The sequence below is a fragment of the Alternaria ventricosa genome (assembly GCF_023758065.1).
Source record: "Alternaria ventricosa strain BMP 2768 chromosome Unknown scaffold_2, whole genome shotgun sequence".
NCBI lineage: Eukaryota > Fungi > Ascomycota > Dothideomycetes > Pleosporales > Pleosporaceae > Alternaria > Alternaria ventricosa.
Genome location: NW_026055682.1, coordinates 332,844 through 355,487, shown reverse-complemented (window position 1 = coordinate 355,487; position 22,644 = coordinate 332,844). Strand labels below are relative to the sequence as shown.

Sequence of the window (22,644 nt, the reverse complement as noted above, 5' to 3'; positions counted from 1 at the left end):
GGTCGCGTCGCATATACTCGGAGTAGAGCTCGATGGGCATGGCGATGTCAGCAAACTCGATAGAATCGAGGCGATCGTGGGACCCATCCGTGAGACACATGCCGGCGCACGGAGGAGGAGATCGAAAAGTTAATACAATCGGTGGTACTGAAACCGGTTTGCCAGGGCTAGAATGGGAGCAGTGGGAGCTGCTGGGGGCGTGCACAGCGCGTTGCTGTGGGGAACATCCTGGACGGCTTGGCGTGATGAAGCACTGATGATGTACCAAAGTACCTCGCGCCTGCCAGCCCGCCCCACCCCACGAGAGCGCTCAATGTCGCAACCACATGGGCAGAGTGAGTGAATTGACAGCCAGCTTGACAGCGCTGCCATGATTACAATATGTTGGCGCAGCCGGCGGAGACCCTTATTCTGAAGCTCCAGGCGCAGAGCTGGCGTTGGCGCATCCTTGCTTCTCACGCAGGCCGTAGCGGGAACCAATCAATAGTGCATGCCGTGAGGGGCTATGACGTCTCGATTCCTGTTTCGTATAGCTCCTGCCGCAGCTCCAACAGGTGACCGCATAGCTGCCTAGCTTCTCCTCTTTATAACTCCGCCTCGTCTCACCCGATTCCTGCTTCTCATTGTCAACTCTCCCATAGATCCCTCAGCACCAATTGTTGCTGTACAGGTCCCGGAGTCCCATCACAACACCAAACCGCCACCATGATTGAGGAAGTCTTGAAGAAGACCTCGGAGATGTTCCCGCTGCCCACCGCGACGGCCTCGTCGCTGCCTTCGGTTGCTCCCATCCCAACCGTCGCGCCCGGACCTGAGCCCACCTACGAGGTTGCCGGCGATGCTGGAATGAAGACCCTCTGGGTTGTTTTCGTTCTCATGCTGATCGCCTCTGCCGGTTTCACCGTCATGTCCTGGAAGGTGCCTTTGGTGAGTACCATCTGGAGCTGCATCAGAGAGCAAATTCTAACACCCCCCAGAACAAGCGCCTCTACCATGTCATCACCACCATCATCACCCTCACCGCTGCCCTCTCTTACTTTGCCATGGCCTCCGGCGCTGGTGTCTCCCTCAAGAAGGAGGTCGAGCGCGAGCAGCACGACCACGTCCCCGACACCTACAACGTCGTCTACCGCCAGGTCTACTGGGCCCGTTACGTCGACTGGACCATCACCACCCCTCTCCTGCTCCTCGACCTCGGTCTCCTTGCTGGCATGTCCGGTGGACACATGATCATGATGGTTGTTGCCGACATCATCATGGTTCTCACTGGTCTCTTCGCTGCCTTCGGTACTGAGGACACTGCTCAGAAGTGGGGCTGGTACACCATCTCGTGCATTGCCTTCCTCTTCGTCTTCTGGCACCTTGGTCTTAACGGTGGTGCCAACGCCCGCGCCAAGGGTGACAAGCTCCGCGGTTTCTTCATCTCCATCGCTGCCTACACTGCCGTCCTCTGGACTGCCTACCCCATGTAAGTCTCATCCATACTCACGCCTCCCGAATTCGTACTAATCCATTCCAGTGTCTGGGGCATCGCCGATGGTGCTCGCAAGGCCAGCGTCGACACTGAGATCATTGCCTACGCTGTTCTCGATGTCCTCGCCAAGGCTGTCTTCGGTGCCTGGCTCTTGGTTGCCCACGCCAACATGCGCGAGAGCGATGTTGAGCTCAACGGCTTCTGGGCCAACGGTCTCAGCCGCGAGGGTGCCATCCGCATTGGTGAGGATGACGGTGCTTAAATGTACCTCATCAGCACAACAATTGCCTCTCGTGAGCATGTCAGCTGTGTCATGCCACGAGTACGGATTGATTCGACAAGCATGGTTCACCTTGACTAAAAGGGCCTGAACCAGTGATGAAGAAGGAAAAAGCGTACGCGGCATGTTCAGCTTCTGACTGTCCTTTAGGCAGTATCTCTCCTCAATGATGTAACTTTCTCATTACCGGAGTTGGAGGCTTGTCAATAGTCACGGGATTGGACGCCCATAATATGGACGTTTTATAGTTAATGCGATAATGATACTGCTCTCGAACTCTCTTCCATATGAACCCGTGCCGGCTTACCGCCGAGCTCTTCTAAGCTGCCGCACCAGTACAATGAACAATACGAGTGATGTAATTTGGCCCTTTAACCCTTTGACCTCATCTCATCTCACGTAGTCAAGTGTCTTGTTCGAATGTCTATATAATTGGCATGCTTGGCTCGTTGTTGAAGTTACCCAACATCGATACCTTCGAGCATCACCAAGATCAAACATGTTCTCCTCACTCTTCTCCGTCGCTGTCGCAACTCTCTTGATGCAATCAGCATCCTCATCGCCTCTCACAACACCACCTCCTTCTCTCTCGCCCACACCATCGCCTACACCTTGCACCAAGACTGTCTTCACATTCCCTGAGCTCCAAATCGGAACCTGCACCTTCAACGCCACAACAACGACGTCTACCGTCTTCACCGACTGTGCCGGATGTGCGCTTGAGACGATTAACCTTGGTGGTCTCGGACCGGTACGTACCCTTTATACTATTCTGGTTATTGGTGGATGTAGTAAGCTGACTGTGGTGGTGATTTGTGTAGGCGTGCCAGGCTGTTACGACGGTTCCGGGGACGAAGACTGCGACTGTTACGGCTTGTCAGTCTGCTTAGGTTGAGATGGATGTGAGGTGGTAGGTGGTAGGTGGTAAATGATGGTCGGTCTTTTTCTTGTAGCTAGCTTCTTTGGTGGTGATGTTTAGTATGGTATGTAGGATATTGTGTACAAAGAATATGCCTATGCTCCTCTATCTCTCTCCTCGAAATACCAATCGTGACTGCTCTGCTCATCCAAACACTCATCCATATTCCCAAACAGATGACAGAAGTTTAACTATAGTCAGCATTGACGTTGATTGTACATAGCACGAGCGTTCTCGTATAGATTCAGCTTAGCGTGTTTGTCGTTTAACTAGCTGAGTAAAGCCGGCCAACGCCGTAATTACCCACTCATGCACTTGCGCCCCAGATGATCGACCGCAGGTACTGTAGCTGCCCAAGCTATGGGTCCCCCCATCTGTACTTGCAGCCTCACACTGGCGACGCTGCACCTTTCGGCGCCTTGAACGAGAAAAAAACGTAAAAAGACTCATCCGCCGCATCGTGACATCAGGCGGCTGGGGTGCATGGACTCGATGGCGGTCAGGTACGGGCTTCCGGCTGACGCGAAAGCGAAATCAAGGCTGTGGCTGTGTACCTGGATGACCTCCCCCAGACACAATCAAGGGTACGAACGAAGGAAGGATGAATGACAGCTGTTGCCATGGCAGAATGTCAGATGAAAAACCCTCGGGAGGCAATCATGTTTTGTTTGTCGCTCATCCGGCGTACGTAGGTGACGCCCGTCACACAGCTGACGCGCTTCCAAGGTTTGCTCATGCAGGGATGTGCGGCTGCCCCGCAACCAAGCCGCGGTCGGGGTGGTGCGGTGCAACGTGATGGGGAGGGAGCTTGGAAGCTCAGGCAGGCACCCGACTGCGATAGCTTGCTTTGCTGCCCTTGGAGTGCGGACAAGTACAAGTACCTGGGAGCTAGCCCGTATCTGCAGCTTCACAAGTTCCCTTTTGATCACACACACGCACACCTGCTTGAACTACTTACCACTTGCTCGACTTACTTGCTCACTCAACCTCAATATCGACGAGCGAACTGACGGGTTAACGACATCATGGCGACTGAGGATATCAAGAACGAAAGCGCGGCTGAGGTCATCGTCGACGAGACGCCCATCTCGCCCGTTCGCTCTCTGGACCGCCGGAACAGTTTGGAGAAGCATTTGCAGCATAGGCCTGAGCCGCAGGATCTGAAGAACAGACATATTCTGCTGGATACTACAACTGCTCCGTACGTTCCCTCCACCCTCCCACCTCCTCCTATTCCCCTTCTCCCACCCCATCCCCCTCTCCGCACTTCACACCAAGAGCCCCGCTAACGCGGGACACGTACCAGCGCCCTGCAAGCCAAAGCCCTCGAACTCGAGCGCCAACGCGCAACCGACCAACTCAAAAAAGGCCTCAACGCCCGCCCCGAACGCGCCGACCTCATCGAGCGCAACATTCTTCCTGCCTCCAACGCCGCGCCTGCCCTGCAAGGACACCAGAAAGAGCTCGATATGCATATGCGCGCGGATAATCTGGAGAAGGGGTTGCAGTCTAGGCCGAGCCCGGAGGAGCTGGTTAAGAAGGGGATTTTGGATGAGGGGGAGATTGTGAAGGAGTAGGGGGGGGGATGGAGGAGGGGAGAGGGATGATTAGGGAGGAGGGAGAGGGGTGGTGCACAATGATACGAAAATGCATTCGGCGGTGGTGGGGAGATGAGATGGGGATTGTACGGTTTTTTGCTTCGGCATGAGTACCTACCTGCATAGTATATATATCACGAATCATGGATTGTCTTTTGCTCATACAGTCAGTTAGTGGCGTTCGCATCTCACACACCCTCACCATCACAATATCCAGATCACAAAACTCAACAAACTGTGCAAAGAGCGGCACGAAGCCCATGACTTCATTACAACATGTCCAGGCCACTAAGCTCCAGCCAGCCGCCTAGCTAACCCCAACCAGTAAATAAACCAACAAACATCAATCATCTCGAGACCCGTCAATCTAATGACCGACCTTCTCCTCCCTAACCACAGTCGCATTCTTAGCGTCCATGTCATCAGCGTGGTTCTCACGGTCCGCCTCCATGTTCTTAACCAACTCGGTGATACCGAAGAGGTCGTCCATCTTCTCGAGCGACAGGCCCTTGGTCTCTGGAATGAGGAACCAGACGAAGATGAACATGGAGAAGCAGAAGGCGCCGTAGGTGAAGAAGGTGCCGTAGCCGCCTTGGCCCATGGTGGCCATCATGTTGGGGGTTGCGCGCGCGACGACGAAGTTGAAAAGCCACTGGGGGGGTTGTTAGTTATGTGTTTTTATGTGGGGGGAGGAGGGGGAGGGATGGGATTAGGACGTACCTGTGTAGCAGCGGCGATGGCAACGTTCAGCGAACGGAGACGAGCAGCAGGGATCTCAGACACGTAGATCCAACATACGGGACCCCAACCGAACTGGAAGAACAGGGCAAAGAGGAAAACGCAGACGAGAGCGAAGTATCCGGCTCCTGGTACGGGTTCGCCCATGATGGGCGGGTCGACACGCATGTAGATGCCGATGTAGAACATGGCCATTCCCTGGGCAATCGATGTCCAGAGGAGCGAACGGCGGCGACCGAGCGAGTCAGCGGCGAAGATGAGGAAAGCGAAGCAGCCGACCATCTTGACGATGCCGTAGATACCTGTGGCGAAGAGCTTGACGGAATTGCCCTTGAGACCGAGGGCGGCGAAGATCTGGGGCGCGTAGTAGTTGATGGCGTTTGTTCCCGTCATCTGCTGGCAGATCATGAGACCGATGGAAATGAGGGCGCGCTTTCGGTTACCAGGGATGGTGAACATCTCTTTGAGAAGGTCCTTTACGCTCGCACCTGCAACGAGCATACGCTCGTGTTCAAGCTGGTCGGCGATGTCCTTGATTTCGTCCTGGACGTAGGCGTGGGAATGGGGTAGGTTGCGCATGCGAGCAAGCACTGTGGTGGCTTCCTCCCACTTATCCTGCTTAGCGAGGAAACGAGGGGATTCCTTGTTCAGCGCCATGCAACCGACGAGGAGAACGGCAGGGAGAGCCTGGAGAGCAAGAGGCACGATGTAGACTTGAGCGCCACCGGAGAGATGCATGAGGGAGCCGTAGTTGACCCAGAAGGCGAGACAGGTTCCTGTGGCGATGAAGAGTTGGTAGAGACCGGTGAGTCCACCGCGGATACCACGGGGTGCGTTTTCGGAAATGTACAGAGGGACGACCATGGAGGCGCCTCCTACACCTAGTCCAGCGATGAAGCGACCGACGTACATGGCGGCGAGGGCGCCCATGGCGACGGCTTGGATGATGCAGCCGACGATGGTGACGAGACCGGCGATTTGGAGGGCGGTCTTGCGGCCCCAGCGGTCGGCTACCCACGAGGCGATGAAACAGCCAGCGAAACATCCGGCTTGGAGGGTGGAAGCGATGTTGGCGTTCAAGTTGGCTTTGCCGACTTTGTCGAGGTTGGTGATGTTGTATTTGCTGGGAGGATTGTCAGTGTCGCGGAGCGATTGAAGTGAAGAAGAAAAGCTCACTCCTGGAACTCCTTCAATTCAAGCACACCTCCAATGGTTCCGATATCGAAACCAAACAACATGCCACCGAAACAGGCGGAACCCGCCATGGCAAAAGCGCGCCATCCGTAAATCTCGTGAGGGTCGGATTTGATGGAGTCGTTCTTGACGATCATGCGAATAAACTTCGCGCCGGTGGATGGGGACGACATGGTCGCAGTTGGATCGGTGAGACGCTACCGTGTCGGTGGGTATACAGATCTATCCCATCATTAGTATGTATGACGCATGGAGGAGCTGTTGTAGAACATAAGGACCGAATACATACCGACAGACAGAACGATCAAACCACAAGCTTGACCCTAGACCAGACGCTGGTGTATAGCACACCAGGTGTCGTTCGAAGAGAATAGCGAGAGAAGAGTGAAGATCTCCGCAGATTGCTGGTCTAAAAAAGCTCCCCAGTGGGATGTGCATGGCCATGATATATAAACAGCCAGACGGTACAGCGGCCCATGCGCTATCCTCGCAGCACTAGCTCCTTGCTCAAGACGGGGTAACTCGCCTGGTCCGTCACCGCGGTCTTTGCCCCATAGCTGGCCTGCAAGCTATCGTGATCCTCCATCAACCCCGGACTCAAGACCCCAGACTCCACGTTTCCACACTGCTCTTTCTCTCCACACACAGCGAGAGCTGCTGCCGCTAGCCACACAGACAGGGTACCGAGCGCATCAGATGAACGTCCCTTTGTGGCTCCGGCCAATGGGGCCCATGCAGGACGAGCGCCGCACTCTGTCGAAGAGAAGCTTGGTAGTGAGATAGTCTTGGCTCGGCGGAAAGCACGCGGTGGGATTAGTGGGAGCTATGAAAGGCCGTCTTGGAAGTGCCAAGTCCTGCTCTTTTTCCGTCCAATTGACGGCTGGGTGGCGTTGCGAGTTGGATTGCATATCAAAGGGTTGCCAAGAGTAATATCTCCAGGTTCGATCACGGTCTGGGGTCTCCCCCCGCTGTCCCTTCCGTTTTCTTGCGGGGGCGTGGAATGGGAAGCAACGGCCTGCGACCTTTCCCCTTTGGGCAAGGTGAGTAATCCGACACATGTGTTCTCCCCGCTGAGGGAGGCGCTACGGTTGTTGTGGCTATTTATCCGCGTATTAGACCTGCGATGGGGTCGGGGCGAGGGATGCCCCACGGCCGCGCCGACGCGTGATGGGTCGAGGACGAGGCGTTGTGGATGACTTGTGGAGAGGAACGGTTATGGACGTCTGTGGCCCGTCGAATTTGGTCGTGGGGTGCTGGTCTACTTGTCTACTTTGTATGTGTTCAGGCTGATGAGAGAGGGTTCGGGATTGTGTTGGTACGATCTTGCACCGAGGTTGCGCATCACCAACACGTTGCATTCGTCACTTAAACCCAACAACCCCACGAACGAGAGCAACAGCACCAAACATTGGAAAGACTGTGTGTCTGTGATTGTGCTCGACGACGGCGAAATCGAATACCGAACTGGAGTCAAGCCTTTCGCCTCAGCACGCCCAATCCGCTGCCTGCATCTTGTTCTACCGTCTTGGGGTTCTGGGCTCCTGGGCATTCATCGGCTGCGCTTAACACCACCAATACGCATCCACCCGCATCTTACATCAAGATTCTTCCAGGCCAAACTCATCGCCAAGAAAACCTGAACATAATCGTCCGCGCAGCGGAGATAGCGGAACACGGAAGTTGGCGTTGCGATAGTCACCGTCAAGTCAGTGATCGTCACGTATTGTTGTCAAACCACTCGCAGAAGCAAATACCATTAGGTCACACAAAGCATGACGGCGAAGACGGCAAACGCCAATCGGGCGTTCAACCTCCATCCTTTCTCCACGAATCCGCTCAAGACGCGCGACGATGTCGTTGCCGCTGTGGGCTCGCTGCTTGATCCCCTCATTCCGGGTTTCTCACCCAACAATGCTTTGATCAAAGTAGGCAGCACAGGCACAAGGTTTGATGAGACAGGTGCGCAGGTCGAAGGCTTCGCTCGCCCGTTGTGGGGTCTTGCGCCTTTGTTAGCTGGGAGTAACAAGTATGCCGCAACAGACAAGTTCGTTCAAGGTCTGATCTCTGGGACGGATCCTGAGAGTCCGGAGTTTTGGGGGTACATGGAGGATACGGATCAGAGGATGGTGGAGGCGTGTCCCATTGGATTCACGCTTGCGGTTGCGAATAAAGAATTTTGGGATCCGTTGACGGAGAGGCAGAAGAAGAATGTAGCGACGTGGTTGGGGAGTATGAATGATAAGAAGATGCCGGATACGAACTGGTATGATAACCCTTTAACCTCTTTACATCCGCGCTGTTATGTGTCATAAAGTGTGGTATTAATATTTTGTCAGGCTTTGGTTCCGCGTCTTCGCCAACCTGGGACTCGAGAGGAATGGGGCCAAGTGGTCAAAAGAGCAGCTGGAGAAGGACATCAAACAGCTGAACACGTACTACCGCGGCGACGGCTGGTCCAACGACGGACCTGATACCTACCGCCAGATGGACTACTACTCCGGCTCCTTCGCGATCCAATACCTACAACTCCTCTACTCCAAACTCGCCGCGGACATCGACCCAGAGCAAGCCGAAGAGTACAAAGAGCGCGCACGCATGTACGCCCAGGACTTCGTCCACTTCTTCGACCCCGAAGGCCGCGCCATCACCTTCGGCCGCTCACTGACCTACCGTTGGGCCATGGTCGCCTTCTGGGGCGCAATCGCTTACGCAGACCTCGAGCTGCCTGCCCCCCTCTCCTGGGGCGTAGTAAAAGGAATCTGGATGCGCAATCTCCGCTGGTGGACAACGCAACACGATATTTTCCAATCCAACGGCATGCTCACAGTAGGCTACTCGTACCCCAACTACTACCTCGCGGAGAATTACAACTCGCCGCAAAGTCCCTACTGGTGCATGCTCGCTTTCGCCTGTCTCGCAGTGCCTGAATCCCATCCCTTTTGGTCCGCAAAGGAAGAGCCGCACCCCTATGCTAACACGCGCGTTGTACGCCCCATGCCGCATCCGCGTCAGATCGTGTGCCGCTCAGGTGGCCACAGCTTCATGCTTTCCAGTGGCCAATCCTGCCACTACGCCATCAAGAACAGCAACGCGAAATACGGAAAATTCGCCTACAGCGCCGCCTTTGCTTACTCCGTCTCCACCGGCTACCAGGAGCTCGAGCAATTCGTGCCAGAATCTCAACTCGCCTTCTCCGACGACGGAGGCGAGCTGTGGAAGATGCGAAGAGCGCTGAACGGGGACTCCACCATTGAAAACTTTGATGGCGTGCCCGTGCTGGTGTCGAGTATGAAGCCGTGGAGCGATGTGGAGATTACGTCGTATCTGGTTCCCCCAGCGGAGGAAACACCAAACTGGCATCTCCGCATCCATCGCGTAACATCTGGTCGCGACATCAAGAGCGCAGAGGGTGCGTGGGCCGTGTACGGCGCCCGTGAATCCGACGGTCGCCTCCTCACCGAATGGAACGGCACATTGCGTACACTAGACACCTCCATCCCCGAGGGCGGCGCTTCAGACTCCACATCCGCGTTTGCGGCTTCGCCCCGTACCGGTGCGGTGGGTATCGTGGACGTTTACCAGGAGAAGCGCGAGGGAAGTGTTATTCTAGCGGATGCGAATAGTAATCTTCAGGAGAGTAGGACGGTGTTGCCGGTTTTGCAGAAGGATATTAAGAAAGGGGAGACGGTGTGGTTTGTTACGGCGGTGTTTGCTATGCCGGCTAGTAAAGAGGGGTGGAGGGAGAGTTGGAAGGAGGGCTGGGAGAAGAGACCGGGTGTGCCGGTGTGGGTTAAGAGTTTGATGGAGAAGTAGAGTGATGGTTTGAGAAAGGAAGGAGCGGTGGTGAGTCAGGTAAGAACGATGGCATGATGAATTTCTGGTCGTAGATCATACTTCCGCGCCCCCTCTTCTTCTGGAGACACGAGCCGAATGTTAACAACTTCGTCTTTTTTAGCGCTCTCCAAGCGTAAAATGAGCATGACGAATATTTCTCTTCAGTTGCCTTGTTGTTGTTTGATGTATCAGTCATGTTTCTAAGAAGGCTCCCGAGGTCTCTGCACTTCTGTAGCAGCTGACCTCGTGATCTTAGCCATTCATGGCTTGAGGCTCTAGTGTCCAGTTAAAATGCTCCAAAGAAGTACGTTTAATAACTGCATCCAGGAATAGCAACCTCTTTGATGAAGAATAAAGGCCGTAGCTGAAGGCAGACGTTTGATGGGTAGGTAAACGGCGGATAGCGCAAAGGCAGGCGGCTACTCTCGCCCCACCAAACCCACTCACATCCCACCCGTGGACTCGTGCAACAATCATTCTCCACCCAAGCGCCGACGAAGATCCCCTGCCTTTGCTGTTCTCGCGACTGGACCCTTTTATTTAATCATCACCCCCCTCGCTCACCACAACGGCGTCACCAGCCCCAGCCCCCGACAAGCCCGCAAAGCCGCCCTCGCCTCTGCGCATCGCCAGCCAGCTCACGACGGCGTCGGCCATCCTCTGGGACCCCAAGTTCACCTCGCGAGCGCCCCCGGGCAGTCTCCAGCCCGTCCACGCCGGCACGCTTGTCGCCCCGCACCGCACCGACTCGTCCATCAGCGTCCGCAACCTCGGCGACGGCTACACCCAGCCCATCGTGCCTACCATGGACAACCGCCGACACCCCAGCTCCTTCCAGCAGCTCGAGAAGCTCGGCGAGGGCACCTATGCCACGGTAGGCAGGAGCGCCATATTAGTCATATAATATACTGACCTGCGCAGGTCTTCAAGGGCCGCAACCGCCAGACGGGCGAACTCGTCGCCCTCAAGGAGATCCACCTCGACTCGGAGGAAGGCACGCCCTCGACGGCTATCCGCGAGATCTCCCTTATGAAGGAACTGCGCCACGAGAACATCGTCCTGCTGCACGACGTCATACATACCGAGAACAAGCTCATGCTCGTCTTTGAGTTCATGGACAAGGACCTCAAGCGATACATGGACTCGCGCGGCGACCGCGGTGCTCTCGACCCCGCCACCATCAAGTCCTTCATGTACCAGCTGCTCAAGGGAATCGCCTTCTGCCACGAAGCCCGCGTCCTCCACCGCGACCTGAAGCCCCAGAACCTTCTGATCAACAACCGTGGCCAGTTGAAGCTGGCCGATTTTGGTCTCGCTCGCGCCTTCGGCATTCCAGTCAACACCTTCTCCAACGAAGTCGTAACCCTGTGGTATCGCGCCCCCGATGTCCTGCTCGGCAGCCGGACCTACAACACCAGCATCGATATATGGTCAGCAGGCTGCATCATGGCCGAGATGTACACAGGGCGACCACTGTTCCCGGGAACTACCAACGAGGACCAAGTCCAGAAGATCTTCAGGCTGATGGGCACACCGTCTGAACGATCATGGCCAGGCATCTCGCAGCTGCCAGAGTACAAGAACAACTTCCCTGTATACCACACCCAGGACCTGCGGCTCATACTACCGCAAGTCGACCAGGTGGGGCTTAGTCTACTCAACTGCATGCTGCAGCTGCGGCCAGAGATGCGCATATCGGCTGCTAACGCGCTGTCACATCCATGGTTCAACGATCTCCCACAACGGCAGCAGGACATGCAGATGCAGGCTCAAGCACAGGCACATGCGCAGGCCCAACAAGCGCAGATGGGCGGCTACCAGGTGCCTCAAAACGCATACTAGACGTATGTCCCCGTTAATCAAGAAGCGCAAATTCGAATGAATCTCATAACGGCGCAACTGGAGGCTGCCTATACTGCACGCGAGTATTACAAGAGCGCGCCCGGGTACCAAACGAGTCGAGATTCGTATTGCTATCAAGGAATATAGTTTATCTGGAATGGGCAAACGTACATTCCTGGTTATCCCGGTTCGACATGGCCCGGAGGGTCATTTTAGTGTGATGGCAAGCGCCTCAAAGTGACTGAGAAGATTAGTTTGACCGGCGGATTACTACCGGCGTCATGTCAGTTGCCACTGCGCCCGTACGTGTCGATGGGGAGGCTGCGTGTGTGGAATGGGGAAACTTTTGTCTTGGTTGGAATGGGGCCGCTTGATGTGGGTGCATCATTCATAAGTCTTATAGACATGGGGCATGTTCTTGAGGTCGCTTTTTTCTTGACGGCTGTTAGAGGTATATTCTTACCATGAAACTCTTTTTCATTGGGGCTCGACTCCCAAACAAACAATACATTACTACGAACGTTTACACTGCTTTGACACAGATACCACATATGCCTTGACTCAATGTTTCCAATGACGGGTACATTGAGTACGGACGAGCTTCTCCGTACGTACAGTTCGCAAACGAGGTACTTCAATCTCTCTCTGACGAAAGGACGAGAGTATTATCTTTGCCATAGTCACCAAGGGTTTTCAACCCGGACCCTCAAGCCTGTTCACTGCCTCGTACGTTGAGTCTGCCAGACAGAACTGAACTGGTACCTATGTTGAGAAGTGGCAATCAATACTCACCAGACTTTATCTTCTTCCACTCAGGCCAGTTTAACGACTAGATCTGAGTGCATTCCAAGCACATACACCAGCGGATCCAGGAAGGCAACTACTAAGGAGCTGCTTTTAGTGTGTTCACTGTCGGAGCGGCGTGATCTATCTTACCCAGCTCTTACGATAATTATATCGTCTTTACTACCCGGCATAGACTAGTCACGCTTTTCATTTTACTCGTAACGTGTCGACTCTAATGTCGATCTTCTTCCTTATTCGCGTGTAATCTTAAGATTAGCATATACAATGTCCCCAGCCGAGCTATGCATTCTGAAAAAATATCCAGCACTATTTCAAAGCGCCTACGAAGTGCAGCTCGTTCTGCAATACTAAAGTATTTACTAGCCGTCCGCTGTCGGAACTATACTGTCTCGTCTCGCGTGCATATTCATTCTTTTCCGTGTCGATACTACCGTCATCTACAGTGTAAAGACCCTACTCCTAGCACAATGCCTAGTCTTCTACCCTCTAGTATATTGTACTTGCGACTTCTCTTATCTCCGGGAGTGACTTGTCTCTTCGTCTGGGTCGTCAATTTTGGGGAAATTGTGAGTGGCTCTGCGTTATCGCAGTACTATTAGGTGAAGTGGACTTTTACTCCCCAATACATCACTTAGAAAGTTAGAGGATAGAGCGCTATCTTCTTATCTTGAGCTCGAAGCTATACGGGCGGCTTAATAGAGTTGAGGTGCGCGATAGATACTGGATTAAGTGCGCTTGGGGAGTATTGTGGATAGAGAGATGGAGTGGGATGACTGAATGGATGGAATGGGGGGGTGAGGGGGGTGGATTAGAGAAGAAGAAGGGAGAGTGAGGAGAGGGGATTGGGAGGGCGGTGGAGGGCTTAGGGAGGAGCTAGAAAAGTATAAGTCAGTTGTGCTACGCTAATAGAGTAACGGAATCGGGATATAGCAACATGTTGTGAGATTTAGGACGATCGTAAGTAACGAGAGATGTGTTTACGGTGTTAGGCCGTTAGAGGATAACAGTGCACACTAGGATGTGGTGGAAAGGATGGAAATAAAGGAGGGGGAAGAGCGAGTAGTCTTACGTTTCTTTTTGATTTGAACAAGCTCTTCTTTGCGCTTTTGATAAGTAGACTTTCTTACCATACGCAAAAATGCTTAAAAATAGTCCATAATCAACTTAGACATATCCTCGCTTTATAATCTCAATGAGCTACTATTCCATTGACGACAAGCGCTACACATTGCTAAGAAGAGGTTCGCGCATCTAACCACATAACTAGATATCTATGCATTCTTGTGCCCCTTTGTCGTGCTGCTTTCGTGCTAAGAATTACTAGGCCTCCGTTTCTTGGACTACTCTAGATACTGCGAACGCGAGGAGCAGACGAAAAGTATGCGCCACCTACTTGGAGAAGCAACAAGTTCTCCCTGGGTTCGTTTATGTCGTTGCGCATGAGTAGTCTCTTTACAAGATATAAAGGCTAAGGTTCGCGGCTCGCGTTCTTGCTCTGATTTAGATTGAGCACTATAACTTCGCTTCTTTTTCTACTTTGCGGCTTCTCCTCCGCCTCGTTCTTGCTGATCGGGGGAGATAATATGAAGATGTGGCTGATAACGCTATATCGGGAATGATATAAATCATGTATGAGGGCTATGTAAGCCTTGGAAGGCTTGCACACTGACGATGCGCAATATGTGAGTGTAGAGGATAGACCAGCGGTCCGTTCATATGTTATATTACTTACTGAGGTAGCATATCTAGGTAGTGGTGTCTACATCTTAGCACCTACACACTCACGACGGCAATCGATCAAATAAGATACGAAAACAGTAATAGTCTAGTCAAGACCAACTCGTCGTAAAGACCGGTGAAATCGTGTTGTTTTCCGAAGGATGAGTAGTGTTTGAGAATTGACGATCTCAATCTTCATTCCATATTTACTTTTGAACCGAAGCTTGTACGGGTAGACGGATCTAGGCGAGATGTCAGGCAGATTAGGTTGGTTACTTCGCTTACTTCTTTCAGGTTTCGGGAGTGACTGCCGTGGTGTGTTGGAAGTAACTTTTGTTGTTTGTGGGAAATTGTAGAAGACGGGATACTTGTCCGTTCGGCCACCGCGGACTCCGCGGGTGGTGCTTCTACCTCGCGAATAAAAATGTAAGTAGATATTTCTTTGCAGTATGCCTACCCCGCTCCAGCAATTGGTGGTTGGACGGCTGTTACTTCCCTGACGAATAGACTTATGATATGGTGGCGTGATTGCTGCATAGGTACCTTGGTAGTCTCAAAGCTGCATTGGTAACTGTGAGCATTCTGCCACAGCCGTCTTGTGGTCCCGCTCATGTTGTGATGATTCGATTGCAACGACTGTAGGTAATACTTTGGGTGGTTGCGCATGTAACCTTGGCATGCCGCTGATATGCGGACAGAGTCTGAACTGGTACGTCTCCATTTGCATCCACGGTTCGCCGATGTGCTCTCCTAGTCATAACGCTTGTCAACAAACCTCTTCGTAATACAAAAGTGCGTCTCGGGAATATCATGGTGCTTTTATCGATGCTTTGTTCAAAAGGAAGATTCGGTATTAGCAAAACGTGGTGGATACACACCATACTTTGCGTACCTGACTGACGAGACGGTCGTCGAATAGCCGGCAACACATGACGTTCAAACAAGATATGCAAAGGCCGTGAAGATCATTCCATGTATAAGCAGTCGGTCTGACGATGTACGCTGAATCTTACCTGGGATGTGCAGCCTGAGCTCAGGGCACTGACTCTTCCCGCGTTGTACCTCGTACGAACCCTCACAATGATGTGCCGGAGGTATTGCCGTATCTAGCTCTTGATCTGCCATCTCACGATACATGACTCAACCAGCATAGACGGATGGCGGATGGCGGATGGCCTTACGGTGTTTCGACAAATCGTAGGGGCAGTCCCTTCTTTATCGGGGGATAGAGTTTTGTCCACACCATGCATGAGACTGCATGATGTCATCGCAGAGAATCGCTTCTTCTTGATCAAACATACATCTCAATGAAGCCATATCGCATGTTGTAGACATCAAAACGCCATGTTCATGCTAACGAGTGACGTTGGCTTCAGTCCTCCGCGGAGCTCATGCCAAGCATCACGAATCTTACCAATGGCGCAGCCGCTAGCGGAGCATGGACGAGGGAAGGTACATACATAGCATTGCCAACGCCCCGGATCTACAACAAGCCTCAACACCATCGCTTATTCACCCATTACCAAGACAGCATCTCACGAACTTTTGAGTTTCTTCCAGTGGGCAATCTTGCTGCCTCCCGAGCCATGACGTGTGGCGTACCTGTGATACGACTGGTGGCAAACCTACTTCTGGAGGCGGGTCCAGCGTGTCTCATTCGCGGTCTCGACGCCGTTGAACCAATTTTGATCGCTGCCGGCAGCATCTCGGAACCTTGACTGTCTCGATCCGACGGTGGAGACCGCAAAAGGCCCTTTAGGAAAGAGGATATAAGCCATGAGGGAGTCGCTACTGTCCCCAGTACAGAAACTCTGAGTTTGCTATCTCGTGCGGAGAAGCACAATGGTCGACGACGCCTCGTGGCGAATGCGGCATCCCATGCAGCCCTCACTCGCTACGCTTACCAGGGGTATTTCCGCGAACCTTACCAACGCATCGCCAGCTGCGCCTCGCTGAAACTACCCATCGAATACGGATTCGGATTATGGCGACAGTCTACCTTACCTCGCGACCAGATGCATGACCTCTGTCGTACCTGTTGGGTGGCATGACGACGACTGCGCGGCAAACACCGGCCCATACCGCCAATTAGGTGTACATGAAATCTCTCGAGTATGGAGCAACTGTCGGCGCCATTGCTCCGTTTCATGACCATCCCGTGGGACATGGCCAGTCAGTACCAGTTTTGATGTTCGGGAAGCGGTCAGTCCGGAGTTGAGGCCTTGTCGCCAGTTGGGACAGTGTTCAGAGGCCTGACATCCCGTCATGGAGACCCATTTAGCCTCACGGAAGGAACCCCTCGTCCTTGCCCATGCCAGATTTTGCGTGCACAGTTCCCTTTATCATACCAGAGCCGCATCAGCACTTGGAAAATATATCGCAAAAACCCCGGGACATCCATTACGGAATACCTGCCCATAACAGCCCAACGGGGGAATCTCGGCTAGTTACAGTCACCCTAGTAAGGCACTAACGAAGCTCCCGTCGCTCTGCAAGAACCGCCCGTGCCAACGCTGCAGGATGCCCAGCGGTCAGGCTAGGATGTTTCTCCAAGCAAGGTCCAGCCCACCAGACCGCCTAAGCCCCATGGCTTGCGACCGTGTGGTAGGCGTTTGACCGGCGTCCGACGCGCTGCCCTGCAGACTCTTTCCCCAGCCGTGGAACCAGGGACGCAGGCCGCTTCTCCATGTTGGATCATTGGACTCGCGAGATTCAGCCCCATGTCAACTCGCGCAGTGATGCTAACTAGTTGAGTCTAATATGCACTTTGGACGCTTGGGCTTTTCAATCGTCCAGGTTACCTAGGTGCGAATGAGCATTCATTCAAGCACAATGACACAAGGAACCTTCGATGATATCTCCCCGAGTGTAGGCGCAACATGTCTGTTGTACTAATAGGAACCAGCGGATCCGCTCGGCGACTGCATTCCTCATCAAGTAGATGACGAGACGTTCCCACACTAGCTTGTCCTCCAACATGGCTTCCACTCCTACCACCACTGCTCCGGTCAAGCGGGCTTGCGATAGGTACGTCGCCGTCGGTACACATTCACATGCCACACCACTAACATCATCAACTTGTAGCTGTCACAGAAGAAAAGTAAAGTGCATTGGCGAAGGCACGGCCCCTTGCAAAAACTGCGTCTCTGCTGGCCTTGCATGCACATACAATGCCATCCCACAGAAGAAAGGACCTAAAGGCAGTCGTGCCAAAGTCCTGTCCGAACTTCGCGAAACACAACGCAATGCCCAACTTGCTGCCGGATTCCCAACTGACCTTGGCTTCGATGGCCGGTCACTATCCTCGACATTCGCTCGCACGCCGGGCCTCATGCCCCCCGCTCTCGTTGAGAGTTGCATAGAATACTTCTTCGCCCATGTCTACCCCTCCGAACCCGTCTTGCACCGCCAAAGAGCGCAAGAAGCCGCCGTTGGTATGGACCGCTCCACCGAGGCGTATTGCATGGTAGTCGCACTATGCGCATACGTCATGATCCAGGCCAACCACAAACCACCCGTCAACGTCCTACCACGACCAGAGATGGCCCACATGTCAAACGTTGGCATCGGCCATGTCCTACTGGAAGAGTCCGTCCGTGTGCGACAAGGCTACGACCACCGCGAGAACCCCTCCCAGATGAGCGTGCTCACTTCATGGTTCTACTGTGGTTGCTACTTTGGACTTGCGCGCGAGAACACAGCATGGGCATACCTCCGGGAAGCCACCACACAAGCGCAACTGCTAGGCATGCACGACGAGGAGACTTACAAACACGACCCTCTGGATATCTCGCGCAAGCGCGTCCTATACTGGCTCCTCTTTATCGCCGAGAGGTACGACTTCACACCCACGCGTCTTGGTAGACACTTTGCTAATTGCCCATAGGACTTATGCCCTACACAAACACCGCCCAATCACATTATACCCCACCATCCACCCTCCTTCGCTGGACGAGGTCCCCTCCGATCGACCCATTGCCGTTGGCCTGGAACTTATGATCAACATGTTCAAGATTATCGACGACACATACATCAACCTCTGGAACCGAGTGCACAACACACATGCAAGCGCTGCATGGATTACGCAAATCCAAACCCAACTCTCCGAGGCGGTACCAGCATACTTCGAGTGCACAGAGGTCCAGGAAGTCCAGATTCGCATAACTCAACAATGGCTGCGATCGCAGACATGGCAGCTAAGTGTCTGCCAGGGTCTTGTGAGCAGCGTCTCCAACGACATCCCGCTCACATTCAAATACCCAATCGAAATCGCGAGGGACCTCCTCACAATTTCGCATCAATTCTCGCAACAAGCCATGGAGATGCACGGCGTCGGACTGGTGAGTATTATCCCGCTATTTTTCCGCATCATCATCCCCCAATTTTTGGAGATTGTCACCGCTAGAGCCCCTCCATCTCTTGCTGCAACAATCCCTGTTGTATTCGATCGCGCTAGTGCCGCACTAGGCAACGTCTATCTCTGACGTCCATGCCCTGACTAGCCAAACTGGCAGCACTGTCCCACCCACCTATACCCCTGCCACGTTTTACCCTATCTGTCACGCCAAACGTTAGCTAACAGCTCTGCAGATCGAGAAGCTATTCGACATTGCGTGTTGTCTAGCAGATGTCGTTGCATGCACATCGTTTTCGCCTGATGCATTCGCTTTGGGCCCTCGCGACTATGTATCGCGATTCCTCACTCTGATATCGACTCTTCGTGGAGGACAGACTCGATACCTCCCTCTTCTCCTCACCAAGCTCTCTGAAGTCCTCCCGAACCTTCCGCTTCCCCGGTCTCTGAACCTCCCCCAGACGGTTCCCGCTTCGACGCTCGGCTTAAATTCTACTGGCTCGGGCACACTTCCCTCCAATGTCGCCGACGACTACTCGGCAAACCCGAACGCAACGTCGCCCTCGTATCCTAACAACGATCTGATTCGTCGACTGGCCGCGCAGACTGGAGCCCAACTCCCTTTCAATACGACCCAGCATTCCATGGTCAATGTACCTACCACGCACGTAGGCGACATGTCCCTGTACGACTCCTCCCACAGTGCAGCGCATTCCCACTCTTCTAGCTCTGCTCCAAGGAGCACTTCCACGACACCAGGCCCATACGAGACTCCAATGGCACAACGGGGGTCGCAACTCGTAGGTCATCCGACCATGCAATTACCCACTTCGCACGGCCACATGCAGAGCCATCACATGGGCGTTAATGCTACAGCTTACGACCCACGGTTTTCTATTCAGAGTTACCCAGTCGACCCTATGATGTACAAGCAATAGTTTTTTTCTTTGAAGAGTAGGAATATCAACAACGGCGCAGTGGGGTTTCCTGGTCCTGACAGAGGGCCAATTTTAGATTCGGTAGCATGGTATAGCTTTTGACCATTCAAGTAACGTTCAGCTTTTACAACGGCATCGCCCTACAATCTTCAAGTGATCAAAGCTTCGAAAAGGAGCACGTGGAACACGGACGACGTTGAACCGCCATGTCACAAGATCCAAAAGCGTCATGTCGCCAGGGCTCAGCACACGAATACCGCGATTCCCGGTCATTAGCGATCTAACGAGCCACGAATGTCAATCCTCCGGTAGTTCTTCCGACGGGAAGGAGCTCATGGTGTCAGAAGCACACGTGCGGGAGGATGAGCTTGCATGCGGCACTAAGTCCACCGTGGATATTTTAAGCGATTTGACATGTGTACCATGGGTTAATCGACGCACCGGCTTGCCTCTTCAAGATGAGGTGTCAAGGGCTATCCATGTGCTGGATTACCACAGCCATGGCCCGGACGCCCTTCTCGATCTCGAAGATTACGAAAGCGTAGCCAAGAGACGAGCACTGTCATTCTGAATCCTTGGAGGTGGACAGTGATTGACTGCGGAACGAGGCGGTTAGGTCTGGGAAAGCCGGTTTTGACATGACATGGTCGCACACTATTGCGGCTGTGTAGCTTCGACGGGACCCGCAACCAGGGAAGGGTATGGCAATCCCGGCCTGTCGTTATTACAACACGAGTTCGGAATCTACCGACGCGTGCAGAATGAAGATCATGAAGCTCAAGGAGCAAGGTATGCGAACCCGGATAAATGGTTCACAAGGAAGAATAGGGTGAAGTGAGCCCTAGTCCGCCTAGCATCATGTACACGCGTTCAACTTGCTTGTGGTAAAGTCAATCGCTTATGCATAAAACAATTCCAAAATAGCGAAACATGATAGGTGTGGTGAAGCAACTTGGGCAGCCTTAGCTACACAAGACACGTCGAGCACGTTAAAACTCGCGAAACACGTCGTCATGCCACATGCCAAATCCCACGCGACTTTGCCATATGCAACAAGGTAGCGACTCATGTCCATTGGGCTGCAACAGGGCTTTCATTTTACCATCTGGGCACCAATCACACGATTCGCGTTGAGAGTGTCTCAAGCTTTATCTCTGGGGTCGGCCCGTCTAACGTCGGAGCGTTTGCTTAGGCGCTTTTCGCAAAAGTTTCCTCCGAGTGCTCAGTGACAGCCGGCCGGGGACGGGGGTGGACCATGTCGCGGTTCTGGCGCTGGAGGCGTTGATGGGACCCTGGGGATCAGGGACGGGTCAGCCTCGTGGGAAGGAAGGAAAAAGGCTTGGTCTTTTCGAGAAGAAAGTCGATTGCGCGTTCCTGTCTTGGTAACAAAGGCCATGTCCTCCAACGGCGACGGAAAGGCTTGGCGCAACGTGATCAGATGGACCGTGAACCCATGGGAAGGGTACAGGCTTAGTCTCACGAGTGAGAATGCATCGCCGTCTAAGAATGCAATCGCCGTCTTAGAGTTCGTTATCATCCGGTGGCCTTTGCCCGCCCTGGGCGACACAGACAGAGGGCATTGCGCGATTAGTCGTACGTTGCTGTCGCGTACGACACGTTAGTATTGCGAGGTTTGGGGCATAGTTTGGTACAGCGCACGCACTGGGTCTGAGACTGGCGGTTTGAGCATTAGCATTGTTGAGATTTGCTGCAATTACAGCTGGCCCAATTGCCCAACGTGGTCCTACGACGTCGTGACGCTCGACCATGGGGGTCCCATCGTTTGCAAAAAACTCTAATCCCCTACTCCTGTTGTAGCAAAGTGGCGACTATACCAACTCACTCCATGCTCCTCCCATGCACCGGTATCTTCCACCCTTTTGCATTCCTTCGTCCATGCTTTCTTTCCGGTCGGTCCGAATTCAACAGCGCTACGTTTCGCACTCCGCTGCCATCCCAGTGATGACCACGCCGAGTGATCAGGAACCGATCGCCGGGCTCTTCGAAATGGGGCACACTTCCCCTCCCTGGGCGCTTGGAGATGCAAAGGGTCTCGGCTTACGGGTTAGTCATGTGAGCATGGCAATCGTTCAGCGGACTTGCAGGTCGTCGCATCAACTATCGCGCTACTTCGCATGTAGTCGCCAAGGTTATTGTTAGCTCTCTTTACTAGAAACTAGTACCTTACTAGAGGTAACTATTAGTTATATTACTGCTGCTACCTAGCCTTTATTAAGTATTTTAAGCTAAAATTTTTAGCTTATAAACCTCTACTAATATAGATTACTATAAATATAGCTATATAAGTATGTTAAATCTTTTCTTTTATATAATATTAAGTCTAACTTTAAAAAGTTACTTTTTACTTTAGCTATACTTTAGTAGCTAATATATAAGTTTTTATTTATTTTACTTATAGCTAGTATAATAACGCTAGCTTATTTTAGTGTAGCTACACCTACTAAAAACTTTAATATAAGAAGTTTAATAATAGTTAAATATAGCTTCTCTATACTACTTACTTCTCTTTAGAGCTTTTTAATAAGCTTAATAATATAGCTATAGTTATAAGTAATTTACTTATATTATTAGCTTAAGAGCTAAATATATAAAGAGTATTTTAGGCTTAAAAGTAAGCTAAAGATATTATTACTACTATTAAGAGCTTAGGTTTTTATAAAAAATTCTAAAACCTAGTAGAATTAAAATAACGTTTTTAGCTAGATTAAATAGATAACCTTAGCCTTAGCTTTGCTGAAATTTGCTTAGCTGACTAAGATGCATGCAGACTCTGATTGGCGGGTAAAGAGGCCGCTGACTCGTACTCGGTTGGCTTGTGCGGCACATGAAATCCCAGGCGGTGGTAGTTGTGCATCCCCGGATGCTCCCATTCGCTCTCTGGTTAGCTGCACAAATTATTATTGTTCAATATTATACAGATATGGAA

The 22,644-nt window shown here is 52.7% G+C and overlaps 6 protein-coding genes across 6 annotated transcripts; 5 read left to right on the top strand and 1 right to left on the bottom strand.

Moving 5' to 3' along the window:
- Positions 1-705: 705 nt before the first annotated feature.
- Positions 706-1,736, top strand: J4E93_001148 (uncharacterized protein; the record flags this gene model as incomplete). The annotated part of the gene is made up of 3 exons (XM_049339100.1): positions 706-927; positions 978-1,468; positions 1,520-1,736. 3 exons carry the CDS (start codon positions 706-708, stop codon positions 1,734-1,736), a joined length of 930 nt encoding a protein of 309 aa, XP_049203057.1.
- A 1,962-nt stretch (positions 1,737-3,698) lies between these two features.
- J4E93_001147 (uncharacterized protein) lies at positions 3,699-4,250 on the top strand (the record flags this gene model as incomplete). The annotated part of the gene is made up of 2 exons (XM_049339099.1): positions 3,699-3,874; positions 3,980-4,250. The coding sequence occupies 2 exons, from the start codon at positions 3,699-3,701 to the stop codon at positions 4,248-4,250; spliced, it is 447 nt and encodes a 148-aa protein (XP_049203056.1).
- Positions 4,251-4,638: 388 nt separating this feature from the next.
- Positions 4,639-6,376, bottom strand: J4E93_001146 (uncharacterized protein; the record flags this gene model as incomplete). Its single annotated transcript, XM_049339098.1, has 3 exons — positions 4,639-4,923; positions 4,992-6,132; positions 6,186-6,376. 3 exons carry the CDS (start codon positions 6,374-6,376, stop codon positions 4,639-4,641), a joined length of 1,617 nt encoding a protein of 538 aa, XP_049203055.1.
- Positions 6,377-7,975: 1,599 nt separating this feature from the next.
- J4E93_001145 (uncharacterized protein) lies at positions 7,976-10,016 on the top strand (the record flags this gene model as incomplete). Its single annotated transcript, XM_049339097.1, has 2 exons — positions 7,976-8,466; positions 8,540-10,016. 2 exons carry the CDS (start codon positions 7,976-7,978, stop codon positions 10,014-10,016), a joined length of 1,968 nt encoding a protein of 655 aa, XP_049203054.1.
- A 312-nt stretch (positions 10,017-10,328) lies between these two features.
- On the top strand, positions 10,329-11,879 carry PHO85 (negative regulator of the PHO system; the record flags this gene model as incomplete). Its single annotated transcript, XM_049339096.1, has 3 exons — positions 10,329-10,341; positions 10,625-10,911; positions 10,959-11,879. The coding sequence occupies 3 exons, from the start codon at positions 10,329-10,331 to the stop codon at positions 11,877-11,879; spliced, it is 1,221 nt and encodes a 406-aa protein (XP_049203053.1).
- A 5,503-nt stretch (positions 11,880-17,382) lies between these two features.
- On the top strand, positions 17,383-19,697 carry J4E93_001143 (uncharacterized protein; the record flags this gene model as incomplete). The annotated part of the gene is made up of 4 exons (XM_049339095.1): positions 17,383-17,432; positions 17,490-18,239; positions 18,292-18,745; positions 18,996-19,697. 4 exons carry the CDS (start codon positions 17,383-17,385, stop codon positions 19,695-19,697), a joined length of 1,956 nt encoding a protein of 651 aa, XP_049203052.1.
- Positions 19,698-22,644: the final 2,947 nt, after the last annotated feature.